The 15,723-nt window shown below is 37.2% G+C and overlaps 3 protein-coding genes across 4 annotated transcripts; 1 reads left to right on the top strand and 2 right to left on the bottom strand.

The window, feature by feature from the left end:
* Positions 1-794: 794 nt before the first annotated feature.
* On the bottom strand, positions 795-5,167 carry LOC111015697 (uncharacterized). Of its 2 annotated transcripts, none has more exons than XM_088126737.1 (2): positions 4,167-5,167; positions 795-1,220 (listed from the first exon to the last, which is right to left on the bottom strand). In XM_088126737.1, the coding sequence occupies exon 1, from the start codon at positions 5,017-5,019 to the stop codon at positions 4,168-4,170; it is 852 nt and encodes a 283-aa protein (XP_087982863.1). In that variant the 5' UTR covers positions 5,020-5,167; the 3' UTR covers positions 795-1,220; position 4,167. The 2 variants fall into 2 exon arrangements, with proteins under 2 accessions (XP_087982863.1, XP_087982861.1); XM_088126735.1 differs by having other exon boundaries at positions 4,163-5,166.
* A 1,057-nt stretch (positions 5,168-6,224) lies between these two features.
* Positions 6,225-9,812, top strand: LOC111015783 (coatomer subunit epsilon-2). The gene is made up of 7 exons (XM_022290937.2): positions 6,225-6,507; positions 6,594-6,683; positions 7,195-7,346; positions 8,458-8,593; positions 8,689-8,844; positions 9,121-9,200; positions 9,482-9,812. Exons 1-7 carry the CDS (start codon positions 6,346-6,348, stop codon positions 9,573-9,575), a joined length of 870 nt encoding a protein of 289 aa, XP_022146629.1. The 5' UTR covers positions 6,225-6,345; the 3' UTR covers positions 9,576-9,812.
* Positions 9,813-10,646: 834 nt separating this feature from the next.
* On the bottom strand, positions 10,647-15,132 carry LOC111015807 (UDP-arabinose 4-epimerase 1). The gene is made up of 11 exons (XM_022290966.2): positions 14,782-15,132; positions 14,064-14,246; positions 13,660-13,784; positions 13,347-13,460; positions 13,135-13,242; positions 12,949-13,040; positions 12,481-12,622; positions 12,229-12,323; positions 11,581-11,710; positions 11,262-11,406; positions 10,647-11,170 (listed from the first exon to the last, which is right to left on the bottom strand). The coding sequence occupies exons 2-11, from the start codon at positions 14,122-14,124 to the stop codon at positions 10,944-10,946; spliced, it is 1,239 nt and encodes a 412-aa protein (XP_022146658.1). The 5' UTR covers positions 14,125-14,246; positions 14,782-15,132; the 3' UTR covers positions 10,647-10,943.
* Positions 15,133-15,723: the final 591 nt, after the last annotated feature.

The raw sequence follows: 15,723 nt of genomic DNA, 5'->3' as shown, positions 1-15,723 counted from the left end.
TTTCAGCCAAAAATCTAAAAGGAACAAACAAATTATAATGTCTCAACAAAGAGAAACATGCAAACACTCACGCCATCTGAGAAATGAAGACCATAGAAAACATCTTTCTTGCAACATTTTGATTCCCCTTCTCCATGTGTTAAAGTTAGTAATCAACAAACATGTATTGCAGTTAAAATAATGGTGGCCTAACCTTCACATTAAACAAAAACCCTCTCCCAGCTGCTCCATTTTCAATATTTATGACACCTAAAATATTTTTCACCCAAGAATTATTCAGATTCATTTGAAAATTTCAATAGATTTGGATACATACAAAGCATACCATCATTGTCAATAAGAAGAATCCTGGCCTGTTGATATCTCCACCTTGGTGGTATAGTGACATAGCAGTGAATCAATCTATATCTATGAAACTTTGGCCTTCTTTTGTGAAACTACAGATCTTAGTTGGTAGATGCCCCCCAAAAGGTGGAGCGTTGTGTGGTTCAAACAATTATTGGCAGTTGGGTCCCTGACAAAACAAAGGAAGAAATTTTGGGATAGAGAACCACCATTATTATTTAGATAGTTTGGACTTGAGGAGAGTTGATGAATCTTTGAAGATATGGCTCTCATTCCTCCAACATGTTGGAGTTAATTTGCACATTTTCTGAGATAACCATACTTTACTTGACATTCATGCTAAATGGAAAGTTTTGGCTTGAGAAGTTGCCTCTTCCTCCCCTAGATCTTTTAATCTTCAATACAATGTTTTCACCACCAAAAAAAAAAAATGATATGCAACTCGCATGAACGCACAAAAATATATAGATATTCTCCTTTTAACAAAAGAGAGGTCCCAAAATATAGAACCTTCAGTTCGTAGTATTCAGACTTTAGGTCCGTAAGTAATTGAAAGACCTATATAATGCCTAACACAGATTAAAAAGTGAAGGGGGCAAGTGAATCTACCTAAAGACATGGCGATCAGGAATTGGCAATTCACATTAAAATCCTGCTCTCGAAGTATATCTAATGGTTAAATTGCAAAATGAGGACCACAATTTGCTAATAACAGTACATTCTCGAATCCTACAACAGCATCAACACAAATTTGAAGAGAGATTCCACCCAGGGAGATGAGCCAAGCTTTAGCCCCTGGCAAGTGAGACTCGGGTTGAAGCAAACACAAGATAATATCCACTGAAGGCCATCACAGAGCATCACACGTAATATGTCTGCAACAAATAATGATAAAATTATTGAGAAATGTTGAGGGCAACAAAATATAAAATTGCGTGATAAAGATAATCTTGCAATATTGGACAAAATTTAGAATTCTTTAACAGTTGTAAATTTGTAAAATGTTAAAATCAAGAACATAAGATGACCAAAAGTTCCCCAAAATCCTGCAGAATATTGTCTTGGTTTGAAGAATCAGGTGGTAACGACTCATATGGTAAGTTGGTAACAGCCTATACCACCTCACCATACCTATCAAGCATTCAGATCTTGTGAGCAAGGGGCATATTTTACCAACAGAGTTGTTATTAGAGATAGAGAAAGTGGAGAACAAACAATCTGGGCATAAAGCAGACCAGTTCGCTCCTAAGTGGTAAAATAAAATATACACTTCAAAGTGCCATCAAGGCATCAAGAAAGGAATAAACGATGGTTAGTGCATCTTCCATCCTATCTATCAATAGAAACCACAGAGCGCCACAATATGGTCGCAATTTTTAAGATCACAATGAATTTCTGAGTTAATGTCAGATTTAAATTGAGGAAGTCATTTAACAATCATCAATAACAAGGACTACGCAGTCTACGAACTATGAAATTGGAAAATGAACATCCTCTTGGAGGAAATATTCATGCAATACAAAACAAATTAACAATAGCATAACAAATTTCTATTTGGAAAGGCTATTTTATTATTGCAACTTGGCAAGGAGACCCAGGGACGCCATCCCCGCCCCGTTGGGGATTTTTCCCCCATCCCCACCCCTTACCGAAATTTTGGGAGCGGGGACGGGGCAGGGATTCCCCGATCGAGGATGGGTTTCGTCTCCGATAAATATATTTATTTTTTATTTTTTTTATTTTAATGGGTGTTAAAAGTAAAGGAAGAAATGGCTAATTGAGCATTGAGCTTGGACTTTTTTTCAAAAAAATTAAAAAGTATTTATTAAAATTAATATATTAATATTATTATATATAAAAACTAATAAAATATTAGACGGGGTGGGGTGGGGAGACCTTCCTCGTCCCCGCCGGGGACCCCGACTAAGATCCCTGGTTTGACTCCGTCCCCATTCAAACCGGGGATTCCCAACCCGATCGGGTTGGGTACCCGTGGGGATCGGGTCCTGTGGGTTTTTTTGCCATCTCAAGAGACCATTAAGACACACCATTTATTGATAGTAATATTTAGTCAAATCACTAAATCCTAATGCAGGTACTTCATTCAATAAATCTGTGTTCTTTTCTTTCATATTAACAAAAAGTGTTTGGTTCTAATTGAAGGACCTGTCCAGGCAATTTGGAAGACAAAAGCCCCAACAATGTTAATTTTTCTTACAGGCTCACTTAGGGCATTATCAAAATACCATTACTTATAATAGAATCAGAAAAGCTATGGTATCCTGAGCACAAAGCAGTGAAGAAAAAACCTACTGTGAGGTACTATAAAATTGCATAGGAACCATTAAAGCAAAAGTTTCCTAATTCCTACGCACAAAATAACAAGAGAAGGACAAAAGAAGTACGCAGGGCAGAAAATATCCTGTAACTTTCTTTCCAACCTACTACATCTTTCCAACTTGGTGTTTCCTCCAATTCTAATATACCTTGTTTCTAGGTTCTTTGTCAGTGATACTTCCAAATTTTGTCATGTGGTCTTATAGCATTTAGGGGTGTAAAGCAAAAGCAAAAAAGGGACCAAACCAAGTTGGTTATGTCAGCTTCTTGCACATTTGGTTTGATTCTTAAAACCATTTATGCAAACTGTTACACTCCTTCAGCAATTATCATGTACAGTACAGTATATTTGTAATAGTTTAACTGATTCACCATGAGCAACTATCAACTGAAAGCAAATTCATCTTATTTCTGCCCAGAACGGTATTCTCAGTGCCGGCTCATCAAAAAGATATTAGTGCCTTGGCAGAAATTTAATCCGCTTCCATGAATAACTATTGCTACTATGCACAGTAAATCGGTTCTGTAAGATCCAAAACATACAATAGAGATAGAATATTGATGGGTCTCGTTGGGTTCTCAAGAGCTGGTTCTAGAATTGAACATCCTAGACAGATTACCAAGAGTAATAAAATATGTCAGAAAGATATCAGTCCCTTGGCAGGAAGTTTCACCCATTTCCATGAATAATTATTTGCTACCATAACAGAATGAAGCGGTTCCGTAAGGTCCAATCCAAGATAAACAATTGAGATAGATTAATGTTGCGTCTCATTGGGTTCTCAATCTAGAATCGAACAACCTAGATTGATTCCCAAGAGTATGAACATATGTCATAAAAAAACATACAAGGGCAGGGAATGAGAAGACATCTGTTCTTTTCAAGAGATAAATAAAAGTTCTAAAGTTGAATCCTACGTTAAAAAACATACATTTAGACAATGAACGCCATTGAGACACTAAGGAAAACACAAGTTTCTCACCTCAGCCCTGTTCCTAGACTTAGAAGATTTTACAACTTCTCTCAAGCAAAATAACCCTAAAGTAGACCCAAGATTTTAATCCAGATAACCTTAGCCTTGCCAAGGAAACTAAATCCGGAGATAAGTTAGAATAAAATTCTTGTCGAAAATAGAGCCCGCCTACACGAAAGTGGTAGTTGAACGGCTTAAAGTGACAACCTTCAGAGGCAGTCCTAACTCCTAAGCAACCATACACTAATTTAATTTCTAATTCGAGAATCCAGGAAATATATTTGAATAGAACCCGAGTGCTCCTAAATTTTGATCTGATGCATAATAAATTGGCCATTGAGCAGAGACAGTATAGATCGGTATATACTGGACTTCTATGATCGCACGTTTTGTTGCGACAGCTAAAATGAAGAATTGAAATTCTAGCCTCGGTAAACAAATTTGTTTGATATTTCAAGGACACGAAGGGAGTAATGCTACTGATTTTCGAAGATAAAGGGGCGTACCCACACTATTGCTGTTGATTTTGCTGCTGATTCTGTGGGTTGGGCGGAGGCGGCATGCCAGGACGAGGTGGTCCGAACACAGGAACTGCGCCACCGGGCGGAGGAGGCATCCCAGGTCGAGGTGGTGGAGCAGGCATTCCAGGCCTGGGAGGTGGTGGCGGTCCCCTCATGACCTGCCCGGTTGGTGGTGGCCCCATGGGTCTCTGTGCAAACTGGGGGGGAACTGGGAATGGCTGTGGCGGGGCTCCCCCTGGTCTCGCTGCTGAGAATTGTGGAGGCCCCGGCGGAGGCATTCCTCTCCCTACAGGAGGCGGAGCCTGCCCTGGAAACATCGGCATCTGACCAGGTGGACGGATAACAGGGGCAGCCGGGTATGTCATCGGCGGCGCGGACAGCTGCGGTACAGGCGGGCGAGAGATTTGAGGCTGCATCATCCCCGGAGCGGGTCCGCCAACTCCACGAACTGGGCCAGCAAGACCAGGCTGAGCCTGAACCAGAGGAGCAGTCGGGATCCCCCTGCCAGCGGCGCGGCCTATACCAGGGCCAGCCATGGCTGCAGCATTAACGGCCTTAGCACGGGACTCTTCAGCAGGCGGTGGACCCTCAACTGTCATGGAAATGACCTCTTCGCCGCGTAGAAGAACGAGACCAAGGGTACGACGCTCGTCACGCTCCTCATTAGTCTTCTTACCCTTACCCGGGGGAAGCTTACGAAACTCTTCACAGTCGCCGAGCACAAGGTTCATGTGGCGGTCGAAGGCCATGAACTTGCCAACCAATTGGCGACCGTCCTGGATGGTGACCCTCATCCGGTAATTAATATACTGGAGCATCTTTGAACTCTTTGACATCGACATTGTGGAAGAATTGGAAATCCCTCTCCTGAGATGCGACCTAGGGTTTCTTTCAGTAAGAACCCCAGCAAAGCAAGAAGAAGAGAGAGCGGGAGTAGGGAGTGGGGGAGAAGAAGCTAAATTAGGGTTTTAGAAATTGGAGCCTAATATTTTTCTTTCAAATTTGCTCTTTACAAGGGCCGAGCGCCTCCTCCGCTCGGCCCACCATTCCCGGTCCAAATCCACTTATACTCCAATTTTTACCTTTCATAATTTTCCTTTTACTGTCTCCGTCTATGAAAAATATTCATTCATAAAGTTTATTTTAATCTATTTTACCTAACACGTGTATATTTGGAGAGCATAAGTTGATTGAATTATAGAGATGAAATATACATAATTATATAAACATGCCATGCAATTTTGTATTATTTAAATAATTATAAAGGAGCACACTAACTGAGGTAGTTAAACTCATTCTACAATATAAAAACAAAAACTCATTTTACAATAATTATGGTATTATTTCTCTTGTCCCTTGCCTCAAAAATTAAATTAAAAATTAAAAATCTTTTTTTTAATATAACATGTGGGGTGGGATCGAACTCACACTCTTTAGTGTTGTAGATATATGTCAATCGTTGAATTATGCTCGCTTTGACAATTCTTTTTTTTTTGACAAATAATTTAACTTATATATATTTTTAATTCTAATCTAATATTTGTGTGAAGGTTGGTTTTGTGGTTGTATAATGTATTGTATTTTTTTTTTAGAAGCATTTTGTTTTCTATTTGTTGATTTCAGTAAAGTTTGAACACTTTCGAATAAATTTTAGATAGGATGTCTTTCAATTTAATAAAATGGAAATTTTAAAATTAAAATCAACTCAGTCAATTAAATATTCCTTCTCTCTTACAATATGTCACTTTTTCTTTGGTACAATATTTCGTTAATACAAATCTACTTAAAAATTATGCATTAAGAATTTTGAAGTATAATTATGTGTTAGGGAGAGTAAATTGATGGAAAATTTAAGATTTTAGTTGATACGATTAGTTTGTGATTTTAATTTGTTCGACATACAAAACAGTAGGGTATAAATTGATTTTCCCCAATAAAAAAATTACAATAAAAACTGGAGATCAAAGCGGTTAGAGACGATTTTTTTTTTCTTTTTTTATTTATTTTTTTTGCAAATTTATTTATTAAAAAAAATACATATTTGGATCAACCCGGAAGCCCAAAATTTGGGTAAGCGTTCAATTGCTTCGTTCGTCTTCTGTGTGCGTCTGTGGAGTCCGCAAGATTCAGATCTAGAAGAAGGAGCTTGGACGAAGCAAGAGTGAAGCATGGCAGCACCAGATCACTTGTTCAATCTCAGAAATAATTTCTATCTGGGAGCGTATCAGGCGGCAATTAACAACAGTGATCTCCCCAATCTATCCCCCGATGACGCAGTCGAGAGGGATTCCATTGTTTTCCGCTCTTACATTGCCCTTGGCAGCTACCAGGTCTGTGCCTTCATGTTTGCGTGGTTAAAAAATTATGTTGATGCTTGATTTCAATTTTGATCTGATACTCTCTGCGTACTTCACAGCTAGCGATCAACGAGATCGACTCATCCGCCGCGACGCCTCTCCAAGCCGTCAAATTGCTCGCTCTTTATCTCTCTGATCCCAACAACAAGGTTTCTTTCGTGGATCTAAAACCTTTTTAGCCGATTATGTTCGTTTGGATATAAATTCTCTCTGGAATTCATAAAATTTTAACTAGATTTGTTACTTCGTTTTATGAATTTACACTATATTTGACATTGATCTGGAATGAAGTACTAAAAATCTCAAGAAGCGTTTACTGAGAATTCATCCTTGGTAGCTCCATTTGATTGGCTAATGATGTTTGCTGCCTTTTTTTGAGGTGGGTGTGGAGGAAGAGGAACCAAACATAATTTCGGTAATGAATGGATAGAATTTTAGTTTTTAGTACTTCACTATAGAAATCTGTGCATAATGGGATGGATAGTAAAAGTAACTTAACGTGTAAATATGTTTAGCAGTTCATACTAACTTAAACGATTTCGGGTATTCACCTAGTATTGGACGATAAATGACGTTCAGAAATGAATGGAGATGGTTTTCTTATTCATGAGAGCAGGGTAATCGAAGTTTCTTTACTGATGAATTTCTTGAATATTGTAGGAATCTACCATTGCAAGTCTACATGAATGGTTATCAGATTCAGCTATTGGAAACAATCCTACTTTGAGGCTTATTGCTGGAATCATATTCATGCACGAGCAAGATTATAATGAGGCCCTGAAACACACAAATGCTGGAGGGACCATGGAATTGTAAGGCTTAATTTGAACGCTTTACCACCGTTTATAAGTATTAACTTTTTTCATCTGCATAGTTTCTGTTGTTATCTGCCCGCTTCGAGGTTGGTTTTGATCCTGTTGTATTGTATCTGTTCATAGATTAAAATTTCCAAATACAATTGTTTTTATGAAAACCCTATTATCTCTCATCTAAATCTTCGCCACTCAACAGAATTGGTAATTCTACTTCAGCTCATTTTGCAACTACAATCCCATGATGGTAGACCAGTGTCATACATTTTACTCTCTCTTCCATTTAGTCACTGTTCCATAATCTTTATCTTGCTTTCTTTCTGATTGTTGATTTTGTTTGGGAGGGAAACAGTATCGTTTCATATCTTGTGAACCAATGTTAACAGTTACACACAACCCTTTGAAGCAAACATTTGAACCAGGGGTGCCTTCCAAGGTTTATGATTTTCTTTGACTTTGACCTTTGGCTATTGGGAGATTGGTCATTGGTATTTGTGATAATGTGATTGCGCTAGAAAGGTGAAACCTTCTCTTGTCTTGCCAAGAAGAGATTGATTGCTTGAAAAGTGTGCATATGCAATAATTATGCTTAAGATTGTAAGTAATCTAGCCATATATATCTTCTTTCTATTTTGCCCATTAACGAAAGTTTTGCTTTTCATTAAAAAGATCTGAACCATTGCTGCTGGAGCTACATTACGATGCAATATCTAAAGAAAAATATTTTTATTTTCAGCTGGAATTTCATTTCCCAATAGTTTTCTCTTTCCTGGCATTCTTTGGTTTGTATGCCCTTATTTAACTAGATGACCTACTCATTTGTGCCATGTTGTGTGAAATCATTATTTGCTAATCCAATCAGCTTGGCATGTGAGATGTCAACTACATGCATTTATTAGAATCAAAATTGAAAGTTCAGGAACATAGTTGAAACTTTAAAGTTTAGGGACCACCATTAAGTTTCAAAGATTAAATTTGTCATTTAACTCTTTTCTTTTTTCTTACTGCATATTTTTTCATCCTATGTGCCTAATGTAGATGCAATTAGGTAATTTAGAGTAGACATTTGTGAGACTCGAAGTGCATATTTGATTTGGTATCTTCCTTGCAGGCATGCTCTGAATGTTCAAATATTTCTTAAGATGCATAGGTCAGATTATGCAGAGAGACAACTGAGAGTTATGCAACAGACTGATGAGGACCACACATTAACACAACTTGCAAATGCTTGGTTAAATCTGGCAGTGGTTTGTAGCTTATTTTTAACTTATTCTGAAGGACAGAACATGAGACCTTTTGGATGTATGTAGCCTTATTATTCTGCACTTTTTTGTTTGACCAGGGTGGTTCAAAGATACAGGAAGCATATCTCATCTTCCAGGATTTCTCTGAAAAGTATCCCATGACAAGCTTGATTCTGAATGGAAGGGCTGTATGCTGCATGCATATGGGAAACTTTGATGAAGCCGAGACACTTCTTCTTGAAGCATTGAACAAGGTAGTTATTGGATAACCCTGCATTTAATCACTTATATTGTATAACTGAAACTGCTTGTCTAAGGGTGTCGAGATGAAATTGGCACAAATGAGTGACCAACCCAAAAAATATTTAACCTAGACCGAGGATCTTTTGTAACCTAGTTTTCTACGATGAAATTCCAATATAATCAAACTTTAGACATGTTGAAAATTTTCACGACGATGAAGGATGCAAATATATTCTACGAATTTCTAATTGTAGTCTGTAGATTAAAAATTTATTTGGTGTTCTCAGGATGCAAAAGATCCAGAAACTCTGGCCAATCTAGTCGTGTGCAGTCTTCACCTTGGAAAATCAACTTCTCGTTTTCTCAGGTAATGGGTGGTGGTCGGCTTATGTTTCCTTTTCATTTTGTAGTGGTTGTTTTTGGGGGTTGAAAATAGTTTATAAAGAAGTGAATGGTATGCTATGATCAAAACTTCATATTAAATGTTTTCCTGCAAAAAAGATGTGTATTTTCTATAGTACTGCTATTATGGTGAATAACTAGCTGTATTGATAAAACCCTCTTGAGCAGTTGAATGCACACACAAATTGGATTATTATCTTTCTTCTTACCTGGATGATAGCTAACATACTTGCCATAAATTTTCAGCCAATTGAAACTTTCACATCCAGACCACTTGCTTGTTAAACGCATCTCGGCTGCTGATGAGAACTTTGATAGAGCAGTTCAATCCATTGCTTAGAGACCCTTGCTGCTTCTTGAGAAACAGATGAACGATGTTTGCTAGTGTTAATCGACGGTCTTCAACCCTCAAAGGGCTGTTTGCTGTTATTTGGGGCTGTTGATTTTGCTCAAACTATGTGGCTATTAAATACCGAATCAAACTAAAAATTTGACAGTAGAAGTTAGTTTACTGCGCATGATTCTTGTCATTTTTGTACTGAGCTTCCTTTATATGATACATGATTATTTCACATAATGCTTTAGCATTTTCATTCCTTATGGGTTTATTGGATGGATGTATAAGAAATCCTTCAGGCTTCACTGTTTCAGCTTTAATTTCAGTGTAGCTGAATAGATAGTGTTCTTGGTTATTAAAAAAATTGGATGCCACGACTTATGGGTAAATCAAATGGAGTTTCAGATAAGCTCCAAAACCCTCCAACCATACCATACGCTTATATAAGATTAGAGAACACCTTTCCCAACATGATGTAGTAGAGGGTGCATGAATAGTTCAAACTGCTTGAATTAACATGGAGTTCCTTTCCCTATGGTGCATTGGTGGTGCTTAACTTAGCAGTGGACTAGGACTACAAGCTGTAGCATCCATTTTCAAACCTCGATATAAATAAGGTTTAAATGTTCATTTTCATAAAATTGATAATTTTGATTCGTCAATTTGAGCATAATAAGATTAGTGAAGACATATACCTTCCATCAAAAGATTTTTGATGGAAGGTATTGGTGAAGGCATATAATTTTGATCTTTATTTTTCAAAAAAAATGAATAATGTGACTTTGAGCCTATGTAGTAAGTGCTACTTGAGCATAACTTGAAGCAACATATGTTGGTTATATTGGTTAAGTTGAGTATTGGATAAATAACAAGATTAATGAAATTTAAATCTATAAAATATCTATAATGAAATTTCTGCACTTGCTTCGTTTAGAACCAACAAGTATGTAACTGGAGTAAAACTAATTTTTCATTGTTCCATTGGCATAATTTACGTTTTTATTTCACATCCTTGTAAAAGTAAAACTATGTCATTTGAGGAAGGGCGCAGACAGATGATGGCAAGGGAACAAGTGAGAAAGAAGGCCAATCTGTGCACAGGCATCCATTATTTTCAACTATATCGTTTCAAATTCATGTGACAAGAGAGCTGTTTCCTATAACTACTCCATAATAATGTAAGGACATAGAATGTTACTTCATGTAAAGGTAAAATTTGGATACAAAGAATATCCCATCCCCACCACTCTGCTTCCATTCAACTGCTGAAGTGTAGCAACAGGAGAACAGATGACGTTCATACCTCACTGCCTCTCCCGAAGTTCTTTCATGGACAATTAAATGCTCTCTCTCTTTCATGGAGGAGCCCATTTAAGAGCTTCCATAGCCATTAAGATGTGACTTTTGCCATCTCCAAGCCACCTTTAAGCTTTTTTCCAGATCTGTGTACTGAGCTGTCCAGTTAAGTTCATTTTTTATCTTTGTAGGGTCACTAAAGACTTCTGCATAATCACCCGGTCGACGGTCGAGATAGTCAACTTTGATATTAGTCCCCGTTGCCTTCTTGCATGCTTCTACAAACTCCTTAACTGATCTACCTGATAAAAAGACCAATAAACATGTATGAGATGTGACATCACACACTTCATCAAAATGTTTTTTTTTTTCCATATTTTGAGATGAGCGAACCTTTTCCAGTGCCAACATTATATATTCCAACTTTACCAGCCTCTGCCTTTGCAAGAGCTTTTACATGAGCGTCAACCAGATCAGTTACATCAATGTAATCCCGGACGCAGGTCCCGTCGTGTGTCTTGTAGTCTGTTCCTCTAACCTGCATTGTATCAACTTCAATGAATATTCAAGACAGACAGAGATGAAAAGGAAGGAAAACTTTGTTGTTTACTGTTAAGAGATCTCAGGAGGATTTTCATTACTGCTCTCTTTGTATGTATGAAGGCAAGGCAGTTTCAATTTAGAGTTGAAGAGAAAGAATGGGATATCATACCTTAAGTCCAGGAATAATGCCTCGAGCTGCATCGAAGCAAGCTCCTGAGATTCGTCCCTGCTCTCGAAGTTCAGGTCTAGGAGCTTCACCCAACCTGCCCGCTGGGTCGGATCCAATCACATTGAAGTATCTGAGGTTTTAAAGATACCCAGAAACAAAACTTGAGCTGTGGTAATAATTAGAAAAAAATGAAACTCAAGAAGAATAAAATTTTCACAATTGCCAAGTTAATTAAAAAAAAAGTGCCCGGAGTTTGTCATTTTTACTCAACAAGTTAACCACCTTATTAAACGCCAGTGTTATAGAGAGTTTATCATCTCATCCAATGAAATGCAATAAAAATAGGATTTTTGGTCATATCAACGGATCTGGCAGCAGTACTATTGTTTTAGATAAAGCTGTCCAAATTAATCACAAGATTTTATATTTATTTTGAATCAGCACTATGATTAGAAATAACTCATCAGAGCTCACCAAAACAATAGACTTTATAGAGTAGACAAAAGAACAATTCATAAGCCAAGAAAAGAGAAGTTAATGCTAGGAGACCAACATAAAATGCATTGGATGAGATATATCACTCAGAGAAAACTTCCAAAGAAAAATAGGAAGAGGCTACTCATTGAAACAAAAAATAACAATACCAACCGCAAGATCATTACTGCCATGTTTGAGTTCTTGGAAAAATCTTTTATGATATCTTCTGCCATCTTCTTGGCTTTCCCATAAGGATTGATAGGGTTCTGCAGTCATCCAACCATATAAACGTTAGTTTCTCCACAATAATAACCATCGTCTTTGAATTAGTTGAAGCTTAAAAAAGACTCAAATTTCACCATTGCGAACAAAATTTTGGGTATTTAAAAATACAATCATTTACAGAAGGTTCAAGTGATATACTTGTGGAGTTTCTTCAGTGATAGGCATTTTATCCGGTTCGCCATACGTGGCACATGTACTAGAATATATCAATTTCTTCACACCATGAGCGGCCATTGCCTCTATAACTGTCAAGGTATTTGATGTAATATTGTGGTAATACCTACATCAAAAAGCAAAAGAATGTTATAACCAAGTACTGAAATGCTCGTTTTTTTTTCATGCAGACCATTCTTGGGAGAAAGGGCTATAGCATAATGTGACAAAGACACGTCGAATTGTAAATCTAAATTCTTGTTAATTGTGATTAAGGCCAAAATGAAAAGGGTATAGGCATCTCAAATTCCCAGTACAGAACTGAACAAAATCTTTTATCATAAATCAAAAGAAACTGTATTGGGGTTTAAAATGAAAGAAAACTAAAATAAAATAAATGAATAAAAGAAGCCCTTCTTAATTTATTACACACTCTCAAGAAAGAATGCTTACTTAAGTGGATCAACAGTACTCTCACCAACATAAGCAACCGCTGCAAAATGCATGACAGCATCAAAAGCATTCTCTGAAAATATTTTGTTAACCTGAAAACATCAGTTAAGGAAACAATTCATTTTAGAGTTGATCATAAAGTTCTCGAGAAATATTTAACAGAATATTATGAAAAGAAAACAGTACCGATTTAGCGTCTCCTAAGTCGGCATAAATAAATTGAAGCCTCCCAGGTTGTGGAAATAATTCTTGCAGAACCTTCACGGCACCTAGATTTCCTCGTGATAAATTATCCTATTAAGTTAATAAGAGAACATCTAGAATGGTTAAAACAGAGGAGAAAGAGAGAAAAAGAAAAATGCATATAAAGTGAACTTGAGAATTCTCAGGGTATATACCACTATGGTTACACGATGATTGTCCTTCAGGAGTCTTAGTGTAGCATGTGAACCAATGTACCCAGCACCTCCTGTTACTAGTACATGAGTTACCCCCGGCTCACGCAGCGCAAACTGAAGAAAATAATATTTTTAAAGAACTGTGACCAATAATCCTTTTTCTTTTGAAAAAAAAAACAGAGTGCTAAAAGAAGTCAGAAGTTATAACAGTCAAGAGTCAACATGTTCCGATGAACAGTCTGCAGGCAGCCATGTGTTATTGTAAACCGCTAACTAATAGCCTAAAGATCTAAGCGCAAGTTCAAAGAGATACCTGGCTTGGGGTACTGAAAGCCGGTGATTGCTTGAGCATGATGATGCATAAAGCTGTAAGAGTGGCAGCCAAAAGAATTTTCCCTACAAAATTGTTTTTCTTTTTGGGATCTGAATAATCCATACCTATAAAAAAAAAATTTTAAAAGTCAAAAGTTGAAAATTGCTTAGAGGTTTAGGGTGCATATGAAATCACTAGATCCACAAAATCATGGTTTCAAAGAAACAACAACTTTAGTACTTCTTCTAGAAAACAGGCCATCTTGGGTCCTGCTGAATTTTTGTTTTAGAGGGGAAAAAAACTTCATAACATAGATGAATTTTAAAAGGTCGAGTTCATAATATTGACAATGATGATGCTTTGATGGATGTGCATCTTCCTAAGTTTCTTTTTCCAAAAGTTACCTCCGAAAGTTAGAGATCTGGTGGACCTTTGTTGAGTTCTACCTCTGCCAAAATTTAGCATTTGCCAATCTCTTCAACTAAAGGTCAAGGACCTACGATATATAAAGAGCAATTCTTGGCCTGCAACCTCAGTCACCAAGTACGACTAGAATCTTACCTCCGATATTATTTTGTTTTGATGGCCTGCAACAAATAAGTAAAAGAATAATCAATCATAAAGGTCCAATGCATAAGCGGTAAAAAGGAGGATAGTCCAAACCCCGTTGCTTATAGAAGTCTGGCAAGTTACCACTTACAAAAGAAACTTTTTTTTTTTTTTTTTTGAAAAAGGAAATAAACTTAGCAGAGTTGGCTAAATTTAAATTATAAGTTCTTAGAGTAGAAACGATGGTAATTCAAAACGCATGTCTGAATGTAAAAAACAAACACCAAACACCAAATCAGCTAGTCTTCAGACAAATAAACGACAGATTTTACAAAAGATAATGCCTGAATTCCCGAGGGGAAAAAAACCCAGAAAAATGAAGGGCCCGTCAATCTCAATATAGGAAACGATATAAGAAAAAGCCATTGAAACGATTAAAGAAAGACACTTTAAACGATGAGATCCAGGCCACGGCTGACAAATCCCATCGAGACATAATCAATGAGGTGTTATGCATGCATAGATAACGGATAAAGAGGAAGCCACAACAGAATGAGCGCAGAGAAGTAGTACCTGAGGACAAAAGGGAAATCAGATTGAAGATTGATGCATATGAAAAGATTGGGAATTGGGAATTAGATGGGTATAAAGGCGTAGGGAAAAAGGGGGTGGGAATTGAGTAGCGAGCAGGAAGAAAGGGAACGTGAAAGGTAGAAAGAGGAGAGGAGGAAGAGTGGGAGCGTTATTGAGAATGAGATTGAGAAGAAACGGAAAAGAGAAGGAGAGGGAGAGGGAGAGGGAGAGGGGCGTTGAAAAATAGGGGGAGAAATGGGTGCATCCATAGAGGGGGAGAGGGGAGAGGTATATAATTTTGAAGGTGGGAGAGAAAGAGAAGGGGAAGGTGAAGGTGGGTAGAGAAATTTGCGTGGACCTTTCAACAGAAAAGAAGAAAGGGAAATTGGAGTGCAAAATTGGGGATTTCCAATCATCTGGGTGTCGCTGTTGGGAAATGGGCAATGGGCAATGGGTTGGGCTCCGAATCGAATGATCGGTGATGGCGCAATGTGAGAAGGAGAACTCATCTACACGCTCACATGTCACCTCCCCCGAATTCCCTGCTCCACTTCTCCCCTTCCTCTCTCCGTTAAGGTTTTTTTTTCCTCTCCCTTTTTTAGAGATTATTAATAATAATAAATCTTTGAAAATTTAAGGTTAAAATAGTCCAGTATCCCTCTACTTTTAAAGTATTTGTGATTATCACTTAGCTATGCTCGCTATGTTATAAATAAGATTAGGAATATGCTACAATATATTAAATATACATTACTTGACTTTAATTCAAATATGTATAATTTAACTTGGTATTTTTAGTTATCAAAGATTTGAAAATATCTCATTTTTTAAGAGCTAAATAACACACTTCGACTCATTCAACTATTCTTGTATATTTAAACGAATTAATATTTTATATGTAAATGGGACGAGAACAAAGAGATTTTGTTAAATACGTAAAAA

The sequence above is a fragment of the Momordica charantia genome (genome assembly GCF_013281855.1).
Source record: "Momordica charantia cultivar OHB3-1 chromosome 1 unlocalized genomic scaffold, Mcharantia_2.0 BLBB01000001.1, whole genome shotgun sequence".
In the NCBI taxonomy this organism is placed as follows: Eukaryota; Viridiplantae; Streptophyta; class Magnoliopsida; order Cucurbitales; family Cucurbitaceae; genus Momordica; species Momordica charantia.
The sequence above is the reverse complement of the archived record's forward strand: the minus strand, read 5'-3'. Positions and strand labels throughout refer to the sequence as shown.